At 42.7% G+C, this 23,677-nt stretch overlaps 1 protein-coding gene across 1 annotated transcript in view; it reads right to left on the reverse strand.

Annotated features, from left to right (window-relative positions):
• Window positions 1–23,677, reverse strand: part of adgrv1 (adhesion G protein-coupled receptor V1) — a 514,329-nt gene that overhangs the window by 307,657 nt on the left and 182,995 nt on the right. Inside the window, exons 39-44 of the mRNA XM_063069242.1 lie at window positions 22,611–22,689; window positions 17,628–17,766; window positions 14,642–14,783; window positions 13,105–13,367; window positions 5,858–6,033; window positions 1,824–1,948 (exon numbers count right to left, since the gene is read on the reverse strand). Of these exons, the coding sequence (XP_062925312.1) occupies window positions 1,824–1,948; window positions 5,858–6,033; window positions 13,105–13,367; window positions 14,642–14,783; window positions 17,628–17,766; window positions 22,611–22,689 (924 nt within the window). The remainder of the gene's footprint in view (window positions 1–1,823; window positions 1,949–5,857; window positions 6,034–13,104; window positions 13,368–14,641; window positions 14,784–17,627; window positions 17,767–22,610; window positions 22,690–23,677) is intronic.

The raw sequence follows: 23,677 nt of genomic DNA on the forward strand, positions 1-23,677 counted from the left end.
AATGTCAAGACGGTATGGGGGAGGTCTCTGTGGGTGTACTGGAATCTACTCTGGGTTGGAGGCTGGCCCCACCCACTTATGTTGCCTTCCAGTGTTTGCTCGCTGCTGCTCTCTGGTGCTTGGTCAGTGCTGCCCTCTGCTGTTTGCCCAGTACTGCCCTCCCCTGTTTGCCCAGTACTGCCCTCCCCTGTTTGCCCAGTGCTGCCCTCCCCTATTTGCTTGGTGCTGCCCAATGCCATCTAATCATCTCAAAGGTTCAAGGGTTCATTTTATGATCAAAATATGTATGCAGAACACAACTCTGAAATTTGTCTTCTCCAGATAGCCATAAAATACAGAATAAGCATAGAAGTGGTTGAAAGAAAAGACACCAATCCCCACTCCCACGTGAAAAGTAAAAAGAAAACAAAAGCTCCAAACCACAACCACCGCACCCCCACCCCCCAACCCTCCCTCGCACAAAAACTAACAGATCAGGCACACGGAGAATCAGTGACAAGGACATCAAATCCCAAACCCCAGCTTGCCGATCTGCAACAAGAAAGAATGGGCGAGAACATGAGAAAAATACAGAACTGAAAGAGGACAATATACGCTACGGTCCAGTCCATAAATCTCAGAATTTCTATAACATCTCCAAGAGCTTTGGGTAGAGAAACTGCTCGAACCAACAGCCTCTCCGGGGGAAGCACCTCGAACCCAGCAGCCTCTCCAAGAGAGTTCATATCTCAGGGTTGTACAGAGTGACATATATATATATATATATATATATATATACACCTTGATAAAAAACTTACTTTGAACTATTGTTATAACGCATACATTTCCAATCAAATCAGCCACTAAAGATAAGAATTTAAATGGTTTGGCATAGACTAGATGGACTGAAGGGCCTGCTTCTATGCTGTACTTTTCTATGACTCCACGACTCTAATATTTAAACACAAGTAACTCTGCAGATGCTGGAAATCTTGAGTAACATACACAAAATGCTCGAGGAACACAGCAAGTCAGTCAGCGTCTAAGGAGGGGAATGTACATGCGACGTTTCTGAGCTTTCCTTGAGCTGCCAGCTTTGTCAAGGATGTCACGACCATACGTTGTTAGTTTTCTCCCAGAGTTCACAAAAGCAGAATGGTGAGGTAGTGTTCGGGGGCCCGTGGACAGTTCAGGAATCTGATGCTGAAGGGGAAGATGCTGCTCCTGAAAGAGGGCAGCAACTCAGTACGGCAGTTAGAGTAAATCTATTACAATGCCAGCAACACAGGTTCACTTCCCACTGTTGCCTATAGGAGTCTATACGTTCTCCTCATGACCAGATGTGTTTCCTTCGCATGCTCCAGATTTCTCCCAATTCCCAAAGACGCACGGGTTAGCGGATTAATTAGTCACATGGGTGTTATTGGGCAGCACAGGCTCACTGAGCCAGAAGGGCCTCTTACAGTGCTGTATCTCTAAATAAATATTTAAAAATGAGATAGTGCAAAAGACAAATAATGAAACAGTGTTCATGAGTTTATGGAATTTAAAGCTCCTTCCTTCAATAGATAATTTTACACTCTGAATTGAAGTCTCTAATATTACAAGGATATGACTGGATTATATTACATATATATTTTCTGTTCAACTCCTTGCCCTGAGATTGTAAGACTTAGGACTGCTCTTGAGTAACTCTCACAAAATGCTGGAGGAACTCGGCAGGCGAGGCAGCATCTAAGGAGGGGAATAAACAGTTGACATTTTGGGCCAAGACCCTTCATCAGGATTATGCTGAACCTTTTGCAACAGGTTTTCTACACATTATTTCTAAAAATGCAACTCACTTATTCCAAATGCTGTCCCAGATTGTGTCTCCCAGTCCACAGTCACTCTATTCTCTAAACCATTACTTCGAGAAATATTAAAATACAAGGTTTTATTGCCTTCTTCCAGGGTCAGAGAGCGATTCCTAAATAAAATAACAGGGAGCATTAAGACGTTCCTGATATCAGAATGTAAAACAATTCTAGTGCTAATCCATTCACAAACAAGAGAAAATCTGCAGATGCTGGAAATCCAAACAACACACACAAAATGCTGGAAACAGTGCAAATCCATATTGTGTTTAGAATTACTCTCATGGACCAAAATGGGTGCCTCATGCGAACGTTAGCTGCTGGGGGAATCACAATTAGACTCAGTCACCTGGAATTACATCAACCAGTTTCTGCTTCAGAGCAGAAGTAGTAGTGGGGGAGTCTAGGACACAGTTTCAGAATAGAAGGATGTCCCGTTAGAACAGAGAACAGGAATGTTCTTAGCTATTAACCTTCCACTTTAAATATACCCAATGACTTGGCCTCTACACCGTCTGTGGAAATGAATTCCACAGATTCACCACCCTCTGGCTAAAGAAATTCCTCCTCATCTCTGGTCTAAATGGATGTCCCTCTATTCTGAGGTTGTGCCCTCTGGTCCTAGACTCATGCACTATAGGAAACATCTTCCCCACCTCCACTCTATCTATTCGATAGGTTTCAATAAGTTTCCCTCTCATACTTCTAAACACCAGTGTGTTCAGTCCCAGAGCTCCTCATATGTTACCCCTCAGATTCCCGGCATCATTCCCACGAACCTCCTCACGACCTTCTCCAATGCCGGCACATTTTTCTTAGATACAGTGCCTATAAAAAGCACTTTCCCCCTCACCCCATCTTGTACTCATCTCCTGACTTCTGCTTATCAGTAACACTTCTGCAGAGTTGCTTGGAGTGATCTTTTGTCTTCATGGTGTAGTTTTTGCCAGGATACTGACTCACCAGCAGTTGGACTTTCCAGATACAGTTGTATTTTTACTACAATCAATTAAAACACCTTGACTGCACATGGTGATCTCCATTTAACTAATTATATAACTTCCAAAATTAACTGGCTGTACCAGTGATGATTTGGTGTGTCATATTAAAGGAGGTGAATACTTATGCAATTACTTTTTTGTGTTTTATATTGGTGATTAATTTCGATCACTTTGTAGAGATCTGTTTTCACTTTGACACAAAAGATCAGTGTAAAATAAAGCCAAATTAAATCCACTGTGATTCAATGTTGTAAAACAATAAACATGAAAACTTCTGGGGGGGGGGGAATACTTTTTATTGGCACTGTAATGGGCAAAAGCAATTCACAATAGTCCAATGTCTTATAAAGCCTCAGCATTACATCCTTGCTTTTATATTTTAGTCCTCCTGAAAAGAATGTTAACGCTGCATCTGACTTCCTTACCACCAACTCAACCTGCAAGTTTACCTTTAGGGAATTCTGCACAAGGACTCCTAAGTCTCATTGCACCTCAGATCTTTGAGTTTTCTCCCTGTTTAGAAAATAGTCTATACCTTTATTCCTGCTACCGAAGTACATGTCAATACAATTTCCTGCACTATATTCCATCTGCTACTTCTTTGCTCATTCTCCCAATCTGTCTACATCCTTCTGTAGACTCCCATCTTTCTCAACACTATCTGCCCCTCCGTCTATCTGCAAACTTGGCCACAAAGCCACCAATTCCGTCACCCGAATCATTGACATTTAATGCAAAAAGAAGCGGTTCCAATGCCGAAACCTGTGGAACCCCACTAGTCACCGGCAGCCAACCAGAAAAGGCTCCCTTTGTTCCTACTCTTTGCCTCCTCCCAGTCAGCCAATGCTCTATCCATGATAGTATCCTTCCTGTAACACCATGGGCTCATATCTTGTTAAGCAGGCTGTTGTGCAGCACCTTGTCAAAGGCCTTCTGAAGTTCCAAATAGTCAACAGTCACTGACTCCCCTTTGTCCATCTTGCCTGTTTTTTCCTCAAAGAATTCCAATAGATTTGTCAGGCAATATTTTCCCTTGAGGAAACCATGCTGACTATGGCCTATTTTATCGTATGCCGCCAAGTACCCAGAAAGCACATCCTTAACAATCGACTCCACTATCTCTCCAACCACTGAAATCAGACTAACTGACCTATAGTTTCCTTTCTTCTGCCTCCTTCCCTCCTTAAGGAGTGGAGCGACATTTGCAAGTTTCCAGTCCTCCAGAACCATTCCAGAATCTCTCGCCTTTATCTGTGCCTCTCATAAACTTATAAACCTTAACAGATCTCCGCTCAGCCTCCGCCATTTCAAAGAAAACAACTTAGGTTTGTCCAACCTCTTAATGTAGCACATGCCCTCCATCCAGGCAACCTTTTCTGCCCCCTCTCCAAAGCTTCAACATTCTTCCTACAATAGGGTGATCAGAACTATATGCAATACTCCAAGATGTGGCCTAGCTAGAGGTTTGTAAGTAATACACACAAAATGTTCTGCGGGCCAGGCAGCGTCTATGGAAATAATAAACAGTCTCACATTTCGGGTTGAGACCCTTCATCTGGATTTTGTAAGGCTGCAGTATAACTTCCTGACTTTTGAGCTCAATACAAAAATCAGGAAGTTAAATTGCAGCCTAATAAGTAGGAAAATGGCATACTTGTCATTATTGTTCAAAGCAAGCATGCCATATGTCTTCATAACCATTCTATCAACCTGTGTAGCCATTTTCTGGGAGCTCTGAACTTGGATATCAAGATCCCTCTGCTCATCAACACTTTTAAGGATCTTGCCCATAATAGTGTAGTGTTTCTTTGCATTTAACCTACCAAGCTGCACACTTCACACTTGGCTGCGTTAAACTCCATGTGTCATTTCACCACCCATATCTGCCACTGATAGATATCCTATTTTATTAGTTGCCTGTATTCTATACAATCCACAACACCAGCAATCTTCATTTCGCCTGAAAATTACTAATGCACTCATCTACACTTTCATCAGGGAAATTTATATATATATATCACAAACAAATAAAAAATTACACCATTGCAGAATCTAGGAAATATTCATTTTAAAATAAACATCAGTACTGTGGTCCTTTGAATTGTAATTTAATTTTACTGCTGTAATGTGCAGAAAGTTGGCAGTGAAAACATCAATAATTTCAGTTATGCAGATGACACTGTGTTAATTGCAAGTACAGAGGAAGAGCTACAAAACTTAATTGATGTAGTTATTGAAAAAAGTGCAAAAATGGGTCTATCTATCACTTGCAAAAAGACAGAATGTATGGTGATATCCAAAAAGAAGGAGAATCCTATCTGCAGGCTGAGAATAAACGGGGAAGACATAAAACAATTACAGAACTTCTGCTACTTAGGAAGCTGGGTGACATCAGATGACAGGTGCGACTTGGACATTAAAGGAAGAATAGGGATGGCAAAAGACACCTTTACAAGAATGAAGAGTATACTGACCAATACTAAACTAGGCATGACAACCCGTCTCAGAGTACTGAAATGTTATGTTTATCCAGTTATGTTACATGACTCAGAAAGTTGGACAAAATCTAGTAACATGAGGAAACGAATTGTAGCAGCAGAGATGTGGTTTTTGAGGAGGATGCAAAGAATATCATGAACGAAACAAATATCTAATGAGGATGTCATGAACAAAGCAAACACAAAAAGAGAAATAATGTATGAGATCATGAAAAGGCAACGTAACTTCATTGGACATGTGATTAGGAAAGAGGAGTTAGTATGCACAGTAACTATGGGAAAGATTGGAGGGAAGAAAGCAAGAGGAAAACAAAGACAAATGATGATAGAGACAGCAGCCAGAGAACTGGAAATGAATGCCAATGAATTGATCCACTTGACCCAAAACAGGAGTGTGTGGATCATGGCAGTCAAAGCTCAAACTGGGCATGGCACCTGATGATGATGATGACGAATGTGCAGAATGATCCCAAAAATATCCTTAACTTCCAATGCAAGTAGTTCTGTATTAGATTTATCTGACCTGTTTCCTAGAGGGAAGATGCTAAAAAGTCCGAGTGGTGCCTGATTCTGAAGGACTGTGATGTGTATCTCTGTCCTGTCACCCAGTCTTGCCCCTCCTGCAGGGGCGAACAGAGTAACCAAGAATTCTTCATCCATCTCCGACTCTTCATCCAAAATAGCAGAAATATGCAGAATCTGAGGAAACAAATTAACGATAAGTAACGTCCTCCAGGTGCTCCAGGTTCCAAGGACATACAGGTTAGTAGGTCAAACACAGTGCAAGAAGTACTTCATGTTGTAACACTATATTCTGTGCTCTGTTCTATGGCATGATCTGTCTAGATAAAGCACGCGAGCAGATTAGGCCATGCAGCCCATCGAGTCTGCTTCATCATTCCATTATGGCTGATTTACTATCCCTCTCAACCCCATTATCCTGCCTTCTCCCCGTAACCTTTGACTAATCAAGAAACTATCCACCTCAGCTTTAAATAAACTCCTCCTCATCTCTGTTCTAAATCGATGCCCCTTTATTCTGAGGCTATACCATCTGGTCCCAGATTCACGCACTCTTGGAAATATCCTCTTCTCATCCACACTATCTAGGCCTTTCAATATTTGATAGGTTTCAATGAGATACCCGTGTATTCTTCTAAACTCCAGCCTCGAGCCATCCACACGCCTCGTACAGTAACCCTTTCATTTCCCAGAATCATTCTCGTTGACCTTCTCTGGACCCTCTCCAATACCAGCACATCATTTCTCAGATAAGGGGTGTTCACAGTGCTCCAGGTGGCACACAACCAAACTTGTCACTGCATTGTTGACAATAATAAACCAAAAGACACATTACTAACAAACCAAGGCACCAGACAGTGCCAAAGGCATCAGAGTATAGCAACTCATTGCAATCTGCTCTCTGCAGATAACTAGTTATACTTATTATAATCATTGTGTTCTTCAGCACAGCAGTTCACTTAATGCTTTTTCAGTACCAGTGATCAGGGTTCAATTCTCACTGCTCTCTGTAAGGAGTTTGTACGTTCTCCCCGTGACCAGTCAGGCTTCCTCCAGTTGCTCTGTTCTTCCCACATTCCAAAGACATACAGACTAATAGGTTGGGAGGTCGAATGGGTGTAACTGGGCAGTCGGGGCTCATTGGACCAGAAGGGCCGGTTACAGCAGTGTATCTCCAAAGCTTAGTGGATGGGTGGAGATACGTCTCTACCAAAGGAGGTGTAAGGTGCTCCTTCCTTCCACCAACTGCAGCTCACTGTTGGGCAAGGTCATGTGAAGCCATGGAAGCAGGTCATATGAGCAGCCGGTGCATATCACAAGTCCTGGTTATGCGACCACTGACGCCAGGCAGACATTCTCTGAAGGGTAATGCAAGGGGGATGGGATCCAGAGCGATAGAGCAGTGAGAGAAGTGCATGGAGGAAAGCTCTCTATAACATACAGAGAGGCTTTGAGGAAGGAGAAGCAGAATAAACGGTGTAAAGGTAGTAAGGTAGAAGGGCTAAAGTGCGTGTACTTCAATGCAAGAAGCATCAGGAACAAAGTTGATGAACTGAGAGCTTGGATACATACATTGAATCATGATGTAGTGGCCATTACAGAGACTTGGCTGGCAGCAGAGCAGGAATGGATTCTCAATATTCCTGGATTTCAGTGCTTTAAAAGGGATAGAGAGGGCAGAAAAAGGGGAGGAGGGGTGGCATTACTGGTCAGGAATACTATTACAGCTACAGAAAGGGCGGGTAATGTAGCAGGATCCTCTTTTGAGTCAGTATGGGTGGAAGTCAGGAACAGGAAGGAAGCAGTTACTCTGTTGGGAGTATTCTATAGGCCCCCTGGTAGCAGCAGAGATACAGAGGAGCTGATTGGGAGGCAGATTTTGGAAAGGTGCAAAAATAACAGGATTGTTATCATGGGTGACTTTAATTTCCCTAATATTGATTGGCACCTGATTAGTTCCAAGGGTTTGGATGGGGCAGAGTTTGTTAAGTGTGTCCAGGATGGATTCCTGTCTCAGTATGTGGACAGGCCAACCAGGGGGATTGCCATACTAGATCTAGTATTAGGTAACAAACCGGGTCAGGTCACAGATCTCTCAGTGGGTCAGCATCTGGGGGACAGTGACCACCGCTCCCTGGCCTTCAGCATTATCATGGAAAAGAACAGAATCAGTGAGGACAGGAAAATTTTTAAATGGGGAAGGGCAAATTAAGAGGCTATAAGGCTAGAACTTGCGGGTGTGAATTGGGATGATGTCTTTGCAGGGAAATATACTATGGACATGTGGTCGATGTTTAGAGATTGCTTGCAGGATGTTAGGGATAAATTTGTCCCAGTGAGGTAGATAAAGAATGGTAGGGTGAAGGAACCGTGGGTGACAAGTGAGGTGGAAAATCTAGTCAGGTAGAAGGCAGCATACATGAGGTTTAGGAAGCAAGGATCAGATGGATCTATTGAGGAATATAGGGTAGCAAGAAAGGAGCTTCAAAAGGGGCTGAAAAGAGCAAGAAGGGGCCATGAGAAGGCCTTGGCGAGTAGGGTAAAGGAAAACCCCAAGGCATTCTTCAATTATGTGAAGAGCAAAAGGATGACAGGAGTGAAGGTAGGAGAGGTAGATAGGGTAGTTAAGAAAGCTTATGGGGTGTTAGCTTTCATAAGTCGAGGGATAGAGCTTGAGTCGCAAGGTAATGATGCAGCTCTATAAAACTCTGGTTAGGCCACACTTGGAGTACTGTGTCCAGTTCTGGACGCCTCACGATAGGAAGGATGTGGAAGCATTGGGAGGGGTACAGAGGAGATTTACCAGGATGCTGCCTGGTTTAGAGAGTATGCATTATGATCAGAGATTAAGGGAGCCAGGGCTTTACTCTTTGGAGAGAAGGAGGATGAGAGGAGACGTGATAGAGATATACAAGATATTAAGAGGAATAGATAGAGTGGACAGCCAGCGCCTCTTCCCCAGCGCATCACTGCTCAATACATGGGGACATGGCTTTAAGGTAAGGGGGGGGGGAGTTCAAGGGGGATATTAGAGGAAGATTTTTTACTCAGAGAGTGGTTGGTGCGTGGAATACACTGCCTGAGTCAGTGGTGGAGGCAGATACACTAGTGAAATTTAAGAGACTACTATATGAGACAGCTATATGGAGGAATTTAAGGTGGGGGGTTATATGAGAGGCAGGGTTTGAGGGTCGGCACAACAATGTGGGCGGAAGGGCCTGCACTGTGCTGTACTATTCTCTGTATGGATATTGAAAATGGATGGGATTACCTCTCTTGTAAAGACACTGCCCAGAAGAAGGCAAGGGCAAATCACTTCTGTAGAAAACTTTGCCAAGAACGATAATGGTCATGGAAAGACCATGATCATCCATGTCATACAACACGGCAGGTAATGATGATGATCTCCAAATGTATACATAAAAAATTAACTCTATGACACACAGATGGCCTTACACTTTATTGTTTGCCTATATTGTACCTTCTCAGTAACTGTAACACTTTATTCTGAATTCAGTTATTGCTTTACCTTGTTATACCTCAGTGCTCTGCTGTGATGAAATGATCGTGTGATTGGCGTGCAAAACAAAGACTTTTCACTGTACCACAGTACGTGTGACAATCACAAACTAATTTACCAAACTGGACAGAGTATCTTACCATATACAAATACACAACTAGGCCACTAGGTGGAGCACTGAAGTGAGATTAATTAGGAAGACACAAATACGAGAAAATCTACAGTCCTGGAAATCCAAAGCAACAGACGCGAAATGCTGGAGGAACTCAGCAGGTCTTGGTCTTGACCCGAAGCGTCGACTGTACTCTTTTCCCTAGATGCCACCTGGCCTGCTGAGTTCCTCCAACATTTTGTGTGTGGTGCTTTTAATTAAGAAGCCAACTTTTGAACTTGAAGCAAAAGACAGGCAACTATAGGTCAGTTAGCTTAACCTCTGTGGTCGGGAAAATGCTTGAATCTGTCATTAAGGAAGAAATAGCAGAACATTTAGAAAAGAGCCGTTCCTTTAGACAGACGCAGCATAGATTCAGAAAGGGCAGGTCCTGTTTGACAAACTTACCGGAGTTCCTTGAGGACATAATGAGTGCAGTGGATAGAGGGGAACTGGTGGATGTCGTATACTTGGATTTCCAGAGGCGTTCGATAAGGTGCCGCACAAGAGACTTATAAATGAGATACGGATGCATGGAGTCGGAGGAAGTGTATTGGCATGGATAGTGGATTGTTAACCAATAGCAGGCAGAGAATTGGTATAAATGGGTGTTTGTCCAGTTGGCAGTCAGTGGTGAGTGGGGTGCCGCAGGGGTCGGTGCTGGGCCCGCAGATGTTTACCAGTTACACTGATGATTTGGAAGAGGGGACTGAGTGTAGCGTAGCAAAATTTGCTGATGACACTAAACTGAGTAGAAAAGCAAATTGTACAGAGGATGTGGAGAGTCTGCAGAGGGATATAGATAGGTTAAGTGAGTGGGCCAAGGTCTGGCAGATGGAATACAATGTTGGTAAATGCGAGATCATCCACTTTGGAAGGAATAATCTAATAATCTAATCTAATAATAGAAGAGCAGATTATTATTTAAATGGTGAAAGATTGCAGCATGCTGTTGTGCAGAGGGACTTGGGAGTGCTTGTTCATGAATCGCAAAAAGTTGGCTTGCAGGTACAACAGGTTATTAAGAAGGCAAACGGAATGTTAGCCTTCATTGCTAGAGGGATTGAATTCAAGAGCAGGAGGTCATGTTGTAACTATACAGGCTACTGGTGAGGCCGCACCTGGAGTACTGTGTGCATTTCTGGTCTCCATACTTGAGGAAGGATATACTGGCTTTGGAGGCAGTGCAGAGGAGGTTCACCAGGTTGATTCCAGAGATGAAGAGGTTAACCTATGAGAAGAGATTGAGTCGCCTGGGACTATACTCTCTGGAGTTCAGAAGAATGAGAGGGGATCTTATAGAAACATACAAAATTTTGAAAGGGAAAGATAAGATAGAAGTTGGAAAGTTGTTTCCATTGGTAGGTGAGACTAGAACCAGGGGACATTGCCTCAAGATTCAGGGGAGAAGATTTAGGACGGATATGAGGAGAAACTGTTCTTCCCAGAGAGTGGTGAATCTATGGAATTCTCTGCCCAGGGAAGCAGTTGAGGCTTCTTCACTAAATACAAACGTATATTTAAGAAACAGTTAGATAGGTTTTTACATAGTAGGAGAATTAAGGGTTATGGAGAAAAGGCAGGTAGATGGAGCTGAGTTTACGAACAGATCAGCCATGATCTTATTGAATGGTGAGGCAGGCTCGATGAGCCAGATGGCCTACTCCTGCTTCTATTTCTTATGTTCTTATGTTCACACTGCATCAAAACCAAAACAATATATCCTAATATTAACCCTTAGACAGGCACATGAATGAAGGAAAATGGAGTGCTATGAGCAAGAGAAGGGTTAGATTGACCTTAGAGTCATAGAGTCATAGAAGACTACAACACAGAAACAGGTCCTCCGGCCAATCTAGTCTGCATCAAACTACTAATGTTCCAAGTCCCATCGACCTGCATCTGGGTAACAGCCCTCCATAGCTCCTCCAATCCTTGTACATATACAAATTTCTCTTAAACAATGAAATTGAACCCAAATCCAGCACTCCCACTGGCAGCTCATTCCATACTCTCGCCACCCTGTGAAGGAAGAAGTTCCCCCTTATGTTCTCCTTAAACATTTCACCTTTCAATCTTAACCATGACTTCTAGTTCTGGTCTCACCCAACCTCTGTGGAAAAAACCTGCTTGCATTTACCCTATCTACACCCCTCATAATTTTGTGTACCTCTATCAAGCCACCCCTCATTCTCCTACGCTCAACATTTCCCTAAGATTCCTAAGTGAGGTAGCAGAGAATGATTTGAAACATTACATTGCTTGGACAGAAAACTGCAGGTCAGTCTGGATTTGATGTCAGACAGACATAATAGAAATAGGTGAACAGAAGGTAATAATTAAAGTGATTAACAGGCACATCCAACACTTTTCATATCAGAAAGTACCTTAATAAGTACTTCTTCTCCATAATCATTGTTTCTGGAAACATACAAAATATGAGCACTTATACCATATATCTGACTGCTTCAGCCATTTAGTGAGAGCATGTACTGATGTATTTTAATCTACCATTAACCTTTCACCTCCTTGCTTATCAGTTATCTATTTTAACATACGTTAGCAATTTTTGGGGTTAGTATATATCACAAATAACATCAGCAACTGACTTCAGCCACCTGCCTTCAGATCTGAATATGAACTGCGGATTAAATCTAGAATGCAGCTCTGAACAATGGGTTCCTGAGAACAGTGAACCAGAGTTAATTGGAAGAGTTAATTATTTGGGTGTCTGTCGTGTGGGTACGAAGAGGGAGGTGGGATGGCGGTGTGCAGTTCAAAGGAAGCGTTGCAGGTATGAAATTGTCCTGATCTTTAGCATATAAAATGTCGTGTAGTGCTGGGTCAAACAGACCTTCTTCTTCTGAAAGGATCTCTATATGATCCCCGCTGCCGAATAAAGAGGCTACTTCAGTTCTAACAGTACTTCTCTCCGGTGACTTTGTTCATGAGACAACATTCATAAAAACATTAAAATATTCAAAAACAGTTTACAGCACTTCTGGAGGGTCAACGGGGAGAAAAGTTTCAATTTCAAACTATTATTAGTTTCGGTTATTTACTTAGAGATATAGCGTGGATCGACTCTTCAGGCATTTCAATCCGCACTGCCCAGCAACCCACCCATCTATCCCTAACTCAATCACAGGACAATTTACAATGACCAATTAACCTTCTAATTCATACATCTTTGGACTATCGGAGGAAACTAGAGCAGTGGGAGAAACCCAGACATTCCCTAAGGAGGACGTACAGAGACTCCTTACAGAGGATGCCAGGAATAAACTCTGAACTCTGATTCCCTGCCCTGTAATAGCATCACGGTAACCGCTATGCTACCTCAGTGTAGCAGTTAGCATAATGCTATTATGGGGCTAGCGAATCAGGTTCAAGTTTGTTTCTTTAACCTGTTCAACATTATTTAGGAATACAAGCATTTGTGTTGTGTGTAGAACATTACCCAGAAGTGTTCTTTTTCTATTTCCCCTCTAGTCCTTCCACGAATTATCTCAAAGATACAGCTATAATTCTATTGTTTTGGCCAAAGATAGTTTAAATACTTTTAAGAGTAATTTACCTTCTTTCTTATACCATCTTCCAATACAATAAGACCTTGTGTAGGCATTAAGTCCAGCCAAGGATCAGATCCATTCACACTTGTGACAGCGTACTGAACAGAGACGGTCCCAAATGTCCCCTCTGGTGGCTCTCGTATAATGTGCAGTTCAGCAACACTCTCTGATACACCTAGGGCTGTTGGCTCCTTAAGGAAAAAGTGCTCAGTGTTGTTAAACAACAGAATCCCATGCCCATCATCATTGGCAGAGATGATCACAGTGGCTGTAATAACAAGAGCATTCGGTAAACAGAAATGCCAATAGATAAGAAATCTCCCTCTAATGTTTGTCATAATCTTCAAGATAACTCAGAATATGCACATGTTGTATCAAATCATGTTTTATAATCCTATATTAGAGTGTAGTATATGATCCTATAAATAATAAATGCATCCATTAGTCTTGCGAGACCATGGATCTGTGCCCTGGAAGTCTTCACTCTCCAGGGCGCAGGCCTGGGCAAGGTTGTATGGAAGACCAGCAGTTGCCATGCTGCAAGTCTCCCCTCTCCACGACACCAGTGTTGTCCAAGGGAAGGGCATACAGCTTGGCACCAGTGTCGTCGCAGAGCAATGTGTGATTAAGTGCCTCGCTCAAGGACACACCATGTTGCCTCGGCTGGGGCTCAAACTCATGACCTTCGGGTCGCTAGTCCAATGCCTTTACCACTTGGCCATGTGCCCACACGATCCTATAACATGGTATGATATAATGAAATATAACCCTATATTTCATTAGGAGTTTGAGGAGATTTAGTATGTCACCAAGGACTCCAGCAAATGTCTACAGATTTACTGCGGAGAGCATTCTAATTGATTGCATCTCCATCTGATTTGGAGGGACACAGCACAGGATCAGAAAAAGCTACGGAAAGTTGTAAGTCCAACTGGTTCCAACGTGGGCACTCACCTCCCCAGTATTGAGGACACCTTCAAAAGGAGATGCCTCAAGATGCCTCATTAAGAACCCCCATCACCCAGGACATGCCCCCTCCTCATTACTACCATCAGGGAGGAGGTACAGGAAGCGGAAGACACATGCTCAGCATTTCAGGAAGAGCTTCTTCCCCTCACTCATCAGTTTTCTGAATGGACAATGAACCCATGAACACTACCTCAGTATTTTTGTTTTGATCTCTCTTTGCACTACTTACTTACTGTAATGTTTTATATATAATATCTTATTGTGAGTTGTAGTTTTTTTTAATTATTACATATTTTGATGTACTGCTGCTGCGAAACAAATTTAATGACATATGCCAGTGATATTAAACCTGATTCTGATTCATACACACAATCTTTATTACTTTCCCCTCATCTAAGTGGTCAAGTTGCTTTCTTATTTGCAGCTCATGTAAACTATTCCATTTACTCATTCATCTGCAAAGCAAGTTATAATGCTAACACACCCATTTAAAGAGTAAAGCATTCTTGGACCATCCTACAAAGAAAGTCCAGAGTCCCGAGTTACTTTTGAAACAAATATTCATGAAGTTACCTGTGGTCCTTTCTCCGAGTTCTAATCCTAAAGAGGGATTAGTGAGAATCATCAGGAAGTCCTCATCCCCTTCCGGAGTATCGTCATCATAGACTGCAACCTCTACGCTTTGGTATCTTTCACCATCACCAAAATAAATTATCTGCAAAATCAAACAAAATGATGTACCCATACACAAATTGGAAATCACTTATATTTTCCAATAATAATGATACTGATGTCAATGTGTGACTGACATTTACCAACCATCGCTCAATGCCCATCACTGGTTAGCTTTAAGGCAGCTGTAGTGAGCCCACGCCTGAGACACAAGAGATTCTGCAGATGCTAGAAATCCAGAGCAACACACACAAAATGCTGGAGGAACTTAGGTCAGGTAGCATCTATGGAGAGGAATAAACTATTGGTGTTTCGGGTCAAAACCCTTCATCAGGGCTAGGAAGGAAGAAGGAAAGCGACAGAATCAAGGGTGGGGGAGGGGAAGTATGACTAGCTAGAAGGTGATAGATGAAGCCAAGTGGGCGGGAAAGGTAAGGGGTTGGAGAAGAAGGAATCTGATAGGACGGAGAGTGGACCATGGGAGAAATGGAAGGAGAATCACCGGGGGAAGTGATTGGCAGGTGAGAAGAGGTAAGATGCCAGAGTGGGGAATAGAAGAAGAGGGAAGGGGGAGGTAATTACCAGAAGGAATCTGGTGAATTTCCCTTCCTTTCCACTCCTGAAGCAGGGTCTTGACCCGAAACATTGGATGGTTATTCATGGACAAAGATGCTGCCTGACCTACTGAGTTCCTCCAGCATTTTGTGTGTGTTGCTTTCAGTGTTAAATTACATTGCTTAAGACCAATTGGACTGTTACCACTCATGGGGCCCTCTGGAGTGGTACACGACTGTAATAATTGAGGGGCTTCCTCACTCAACATGGCCACCTCCCTGTCCATGAGCAGAAGAAACCTACAGTCATTTAAAGCTCAGCACACAGTCAAGGTACAATGCTGCATCTCAGAGTCTGGAAGGTATGTGATTTGAATCCACTGGTGGAACCATTTTCATAAACACAAGACTGTGTGGGCAACATTTTAATACCTTTGCTGTCCTGGTCCTTGTCTTCCCAGGGGTTTCATGTATTATCAGAATAGACTTGGTAAGGGAATCCAATGCACTGCTTTTGTGGCCAGCAAGAGTCTCTGGTTGAGGGTATGATTAAGATTAAGCATTTGAGTCAATATTATGCAAATTTATGAGAACAGAGATTAATCCATTGGATGAAAGATTTTTTAAATATAAACTAATGCAAATTAATATTGATCCAATTCTAGAGCAACATTATGGGCAAACCATTATCCCAACCATTATCAATACTCTTTAGAGATTGTCTTGGTGTCGGTGGTCACATAACCAGGACTTGTGATCTGCACCGGCTGCTCATATGACCACCCCCCACCTGCCCCCACGGCTTCACGTGACCCTAACAGGGATACTGAGCAGGTGCTACACCTCGCCCACGAGTGACCTGCAGACTAGTGGAGGGAAGCAGCGCCTTACACCTCATTTGGTAGAGACCACCACACAAAAAAAACTACTTAGCCATATCAAGTACAGAAACTTACAATCCAGCATTTTAACTTCTGAATTTACATTTGTCTTAATATGATCCTTATGCACAGACACTCCTGTGCCAAATGTCACTTTATGCACAAACAATCTATCTTATGTACTTATATTTATTATGTTCTGTATCTCATTGTGTTTTTAATGCTATATCAGCCCAGAGTAACAATTATTCCGTTCTCTTTTACACTTGTGTACTGGAAATTTCATTAAACAATCTTCAATCTTGAAAAGTAGCTGTTAGTTTCGATAATTTGGACAACATTCCTGTTTTCCAAACAGGAAAATTGTAGATTGTGGATGCAAGAAAACCCAGGCAATGCTTCTCTCCCACTTTGTCTCCTCCTCCCTTCGCCTACACTTGCGCAGGTGCTTCCCCAAGTTCATTCAAGTTCGGCTTATTGTCATTCACGTAATAATCCCAAATGAAGCAACGTTCCTTCAGGCCAAGGTGCACAACACAGTACGTAAACTCATGCACATAACACATAAAGTAGTATTATCACAAATAAATTGACAAATAACAAGGTGCATAGATGATACAAGTTAAAAAGTAAACAGTACAACGCTACTGGTGCTTCAGACATAATGAAGCACCAGCCCCTTGGTATGAACATAGAGTTCTTCAATTTCCGGTACTTCTCTCCCCCTCCCTTCTCCTATCCCTATGTCACTCTGCCCCCTCCCCCAGCTGCCTACCACCTCCCTCTTGGTTCCGACTCCTTCTACTACCCATTGTGTTTTTCCCTATTCTTTCTTCACCTTTCCTGCCTATCTCCTCCCTGCTTCCCCTCCCCCATCCCTTTATCTTTCCCCTTACTGGTTTTTCATCTGGACCCTACCAGCCTTCTCCTTCCCACCCTCCCCCCACCTTCTTTATAGGGCCTCTGCCCCTTCCCCCTACAGTCCTGACGAAGGGTTCCGGCCCGAAACGTCGACAGATCTTTTCCATGGATGCTGCCCGACCTGCTGAGCTCCTCCAGCGTGTTGTAAGTGTTGCTTTGACCCCAGCATCTGCAGATTATTTTGTGTTCAGACATGATGAGACCTGGGTGGTCGCAGGAGTTCAGTAGTCTTACAGCCTGAAAGAAGAAACTGTTTCCAATCCTAACAGCTCTTGTCCTAATGCCACGATACCTCCTGCCTGATGATAGGGGATTGTTGGATGGATGGGAGGGAACATTGACAATGCTAACGGCCCTCTGTATGCAACACTCCAGATAAATATCTCTAATGGGTGGAAGAGACCCTAATTATCCTCTCAGACGAACTGGCATATGTCCGCAAGTATAGAACAAAGGCAAATACTCTAAATTATGGAAAGTTAATCATTCATATCCAACATTTTGTAAGTTTATTTTCAAATTACAACTCACCTTCGGTTGCACATTGAAGTCCAATCCAAGTTGTGCTTTTAAATTCTGAGGATGGCAAAGCACTGAAACATTCCCATATGTGCCCCTATCTCGATATATCACCAGGATGAGAGTTTCCATGGTTTCATTCACTTTCAAACTTTAAAAAAAGCACAGCAAAAACTTATCTGTTAAGGTAAAAATTGCTCCAACAATACAGTTCTAGAGAGACAGTGCTTGAATGGCAACTAAACCTTGGAAACTTAACTACGCGAACACAGTTATAACATTTCTTATTGGAAATATTATTAAGTTTTGTCTTAACATTGACATGTTCCAGCATATTCGCCTATCCATAAAGGAGGAGGAGAAGATGGCGGCGCGACAGCAGCGCGCGCGGCCTCTCTGGTGATGAATATCTGTTATCTGCCAAGTAGGGGACCGTGCACAATTCTGATTTGATGGAGATGGACATGAGAGTACGGAGGAACATCTGGAAAACTTCTGAAATGCCCGCTTTGCTGCCGCTGCTACTGTGTGGTAACCGGAATCTTTGGAGCAGAAGGCCCCGAAATCCTCGGCTTTGCTTGTTTCAGAGGCCGGGGAGAGGTCGAAGGCGCTCAGCAGAGGATGGCGCTTGGGAGGCTGTATCGGAGGGACTGGTCGGAGGCTCGAAGTTTTCGGACGGATGGACTCAGTGTCAGCTGTGGTCGGTTGCTTCCAAGGCATCGGCAAGTTGACGGTGCCTGGAGGTTTATGGCAGGGAGTTTCTCCCTTTTGCCGCCTGCTATCGGGCACTTGGGAGTCAATCGACTTGGGGACTTTTGAGACTTTTTTTACCGTGCCCATGGTTTGTTCTTCATCAAATTATGGTATTGCTTTGCACTGCTGTAACTATATGTTACAATTATGTGGTTCTGTCAGTGTTAGTCTTTGGTTTGCCCTGTTTTCTGTGATATCACTCCGGAGAAACATTGTATCATTTCTTAATGCATGTATGCATTTCTAAATGACAATAAAAGAGGACTGAGTGTTGTCATAATCTACTCTGTGCTGTCTTCACATTCATCAAGGTCACTCTTATTGGTGAACACTGAAACAACACATTCATTAAGGACCTTCACTACCTCCTCCAACTCCAGCCACATTTCCTCGTTCATCCCTGATCAGCCCTATCCTCAGTCTATTCGTCCTCTAGTTCTTCACATACATGTAGAATGCCTTGGAGTTTTCCTTAACACCACTCACCAAGTCCTCCCCACGTCCCCTTCTAGCTCTCCCTTCTAAAGCTCCCTCCTGGCTACGTTGCAATTCTCTAGATCTTGTCCGATCCTTGCTTCCTAAACCTTAAGTAAACTTCCTTCTTCATCTTGACAAGATGTTCCACTTCTCTTGCCAACCACAGTTCCTTCACTCCACCATCCTTTCCCTGCCTCAATGAGACGACCGATCCAAAATCCCATGCAAGAGCTCTCTGAACAACTTATTATGGAGACTGGAATCTAAAATGTAAATACGAGCGTGGAATGTAATTGGGCCTCCCCACACCATTTTGTAAATTGATAGTATTACTCTAAATCAGGCCAATTCATAAAGATGAACACTACCATGCATGGAATAGTACTGGCTGAATTCTTTAGTCTGTGGATACATAGGGACTAACACATTTAGTGAAAGGTGATTGAAGTGAATGGAATTGCTACACGTCACTACTTATTCATATCAGGGGTTCAGAAACTTTTATATGCCATGGAGCCCAACCATTAGCCGAAGGGCTCCTGGACCCCAGTTTGGGAACACCTGATTCATTGGAATGAATTTTACAATTTTAACCACCCAGCTTTCGCTAATTTAATTCCACAAACCCAAATGGGTTCAGGGAGGATTCTGGGCAAATATATTGATAAGTCAACTAGAGGAGAGGCCATACTGGATCTGGTACTAGTCAATAAACCAGGTCAGGCACCAGATCACATAGCGGGCGAACATTTCAGAGAATGACCACAATGCCCTGACCCTTAGAGTATTGTAATACTTCTGTTCTATCTATGATTGTTACAGTTTATCAGTTAGTGCTTCTGGTAAAATGGAACGCACTCGGACACAGTGGCTTCACTTAGGCCAACCAAAGGAGTTATTGTCTTTTTAGACATTTTGTCTACAATCACAAGACCCTGCTGAACATTAAGCACTTAAAGTACTGCAGTTTCACCCCATCAGTGAGTTGCTCATTGGCACAGAAACTGAAGGAGCTGGACTTGGTGTGAATACTGAAGCGAAGTATTCACTAAGTACCACTGCCACCTCCTTTGACTCCATGCACACGTTTCCACTATCGGGCTGATTGGTCCTATTCTCACACGGCTCACCCATTTGTTCTTCACATACTTGTAGAATCCTTTGGGTTTTCCTTAATCCTGCTCACCAAGGTCTTCTCATGGCCCCTTCTAGCTCTGCTAATTTCATTCTTAATCTCCTTCCTGGCAGCCTTGTAATTTTCTAGAGCTCTAAAAGTACTTAGTTTCTTGAACCTTTCATAAGCTTTTCTTTTCTTCTTAACTAGACTTCCTACATCCTTTTCTACCACGGTTCTTTTACCCTACCATCCCCTCCCTGCCTCAATGAAACATACCTATGCAGAACACCATGCAAATAGTCCCTGAACATCTGCCACATTTCTGCCATGCATCTCCCTGAGAACATCTGCTCCCAATTTATGTTGCCAATACTGATTTGGACTACAGTATTAATGGAATTGTGGCTAAATTTGTCAATGCAACGAAGATAGGTGGAGGAGCGGGTAGTGTTGATGAAACAGAGAGCCTGCAGAGAGACTTAGATAGTTTAGGGGAATGGGCAAAGAAGTGGCAAATGAAATACAGTGTTAGAAAGTGTATGGTTATGCACTTTGATGGAAGAAATAAACGGGCAGACTATTATTTAGATGGGGAGAGAATTCAAAATCCAGAGATGCAAAGGGACTTTGGAGTCCTTGTGCAAGATACCCTAAAGGTTAACCTCCAGGTTGAATCGTTAGTGAAGAAGGCAAATGCAATGTTGGCATTCATTTCGAGAGGTATAGAATATCAGAATCAGAATCAGGTTTATTATCACTGGCATGTGACGTGAAATTTGTTAACTTAGCAGCAGCAGTTCAATGCAATACATAATCTAGCAGAGAGAGAAAAAGATAATAATAAATAAAATAAAACATAATAAATAAACAAGTAAATCAATTATGTATATTGAATAGATTATTTAAAAATGTGCAAAAACAGAAATACTGTATAATAAAAAAAAGTGAGGTAGTGTTCAAAGATTCAAAGTCCATTTAGGAATCGGGTGGCAGAGGGGAAGAAGCTGTTCCTGAATCGCTGAGTGTGTGCCTTCAGGCTTCTGTATCTCCTACCCGATGGTAACAGTGAGAAAAGGGCATGCCCTGGGTCCTGGGTGCTGGAGAATATAAGAGCAGGGATGTGATGTTGAGGCTCTATAAGGCACTCTATAAGGCACTATAAGGCACTTGGAGTATTGTATGCAGTTTTGGGCTCCTTATTTTAGAAAGGATATACAGACATTGGAGAGGGCTCAGAGAAGAATCACAAGAATGATTCCAGGAATGAAAGGGTTACCGTATGAGGAACGTCTGGCAGCTCTTGGGCTGTATTCCCCGGAATTCAGGAGAATGAGGGGGGATCTCATAGAAACATTCCAAATGTTAAGAGGCCTGAACAGATTGGATATGGCAAAGTTATTTCCCATGGTAGGGGATTCTAGGACAAGAAAGCATGACTTCAGGATTGAAGGACGTCCATTTAGAACTGAGAGGCGGAGAAATTACTTTAGTCAGAGGGTGGTAAATCTGTGGAAATCATTGCCACGAGCAGCTGTGGAGGCCAAGTCATTGGGTGCATTTAAGGCAGAGATAGATAGGTTCTTGATTAGCCAGGGCATCAAAGGGTATGGGGTGAAAGCAGGGGAGTGGGGATGACTGGAAGAATTGGATCAGCCCATGATTGAATGGTGGAGCAGACCCAAGGGGCCGAGTGGCCTACTTCTGCTCCTATATCTTATGGTCACTTCAAGAAACCTTTTCAATGTCAAACATAAGAAAGATGCATTTGCTGAGACACCTGTTCCATTATCCAACATATTACATAAATAGAAACTTCATATGAAACAAATGAAATCAACTATGAAATTCACTTAGAAATTATGAGTTAAACAAATACATATTAAGGAATGCAACAACATCCAAAAGTAAAAGTAACTTAATTATAAAAGACACTAAAGCTACCGGGCTCAAGGAGAGATTCTATCCCACTGTTAATAACTATTGAAGGTAATAGGACAAGATAGAATGGTGGGGTGGAGATACATCTCTACCAAAGAGGGTGTATGGTGCCCCTTCCATCCGCTAGCCTACAGGTCACCCTTGGACAAGGTATAGCTCCTTCTTGGCCCTTCCTCCCACCCCCCAATCAGGTCACATGAAGCCATGGGAGCAGGTGGTGGATGGTCGTATGAGCAGCTGGTGCATATCACGTCCTGATTATGCAACCACTGATGTCAGGCAGACATCTCTGAAGAGTACTGATAACAGCTGGCATCTCCCGCCTTATAAAGACACTACCCAGAAGAAGGCAATGACAAACCACTTCTGTAGAAAGATTTGCCAGGAACAATCGTGGTCCTGGAAAGACCGCGATTGGCCACGTCATACAACACGGGATATAACAAATGAATGAAAAGATGAACTCTGGACTGCAAAACCTACCATGCTATGGATTTGTACCTTGATCTCTATCTGCACTGCATTTTCTCTTTTACTGTAACATTTTATTCTGCATTCTGTTGTTGTCTCCCCTTGTATTATCTCAATGCATTGTTGCAAGGACATGATCTGTATAGATAGTGTGCACAACAAAGCTTTTCACTGTACCTCTGTAAATGTGACAATAAGAAATCAATTTGCCTAATTTGTTGAAAAGTTTGCACACTTACTTAATGTGTTGCCATTCAATAATTCCCTTCACACCATCATTTGCATTAATAGTTATCTCAGAAACCTGTCCTGCCGCATCTGGAAATTAAAACCACAGCTTTAAAACCAAAAACAAATAACTGAATGAATTACAAATAAAATATATGATAAACAGACATGAAGAAAAAAGCCGGTTTGAAAGGTGCTGAAGAGAGTTGGTAAAGTAAATGAGAGATTAATTTGGACACAAGAGTGTGATACTAAGCACATCTGAGCAAGTTTGGTGAAGATCAGGAAATAGCAAGGACAAGAGTTAGAGGTGGGAAAATAAGTGGACCATTTACTGGGGTGTGTCTGTGGATTGTGGCGTGTGCTTGGAGTGGTGATAGATGAGATTGTTCATGCCAGTTCAGGAGCCTGATAGTTGTAGGTGATAAGAGGTGACTTGAAAGAGGTGTACAAGATGATAAAAAGAATAGATGCCCAGAGTGGAAAGGCAGAGACTCCTCCCCAGGGCAGGAATGGTTGGTACAAGGGGGCATAATTTTAAGGTGATCAGAGGAAAATATGGGGGGGGATGTCAAAGGCAGATCTTTTTCATAGAGAGTAGTGAGTGCATGGAACCGACTGTCAGGGACACTGGTAGAGACAGATACAAGAGACTCTTAGATAGGCACGTGGATGATAGAAAAATGGAGAGCTATGTGGGATGGAAGCTTTAGAGTGACATTAGAGTAGGTTAAAAGGTCAGCACAACATTGTAGGCCGAAGGGCCTGTACTGTGCAGCAATGTTCTATGTTCCATGCTAAATATTGACAGAGTTGTACAAGAAGACAAGAGGCAGAGATCAAGTGGACAGCCAGAGACTTTATCCCAGTGCTGAAATGGCTAATACAAAGGGAAATAATCTTAAAGTAATCAGAGGAAAATATGAGGGATGTCAGAGGTAAATATTTTACACAGAGAGTGATGGGTGAACAGAACACCCTTCCAGGGGTGGTTGTAGAGGCAGACAGATAGAGGCATTTTAGAAACTCTTGGAGAAGCACATGGTGATAGAAAAATGGAAGCCTATGTAGAAGAAAA

The sequence above is a fragment of the Mobula hypostoma genome, chromosome 16 (genome assembly GCF_963921235.1).
Source record: "Mobula hypostoma chromosome 16, sMobHyp1.1, whole genome shotgun sequence".
NCBI classification, from domain to species: Eukaryota; Metazoa; Chordata; class Chondrichthyes; order Myliobatiformes; family Myliobatidae; genus Mobula; species Mobula hypostoma.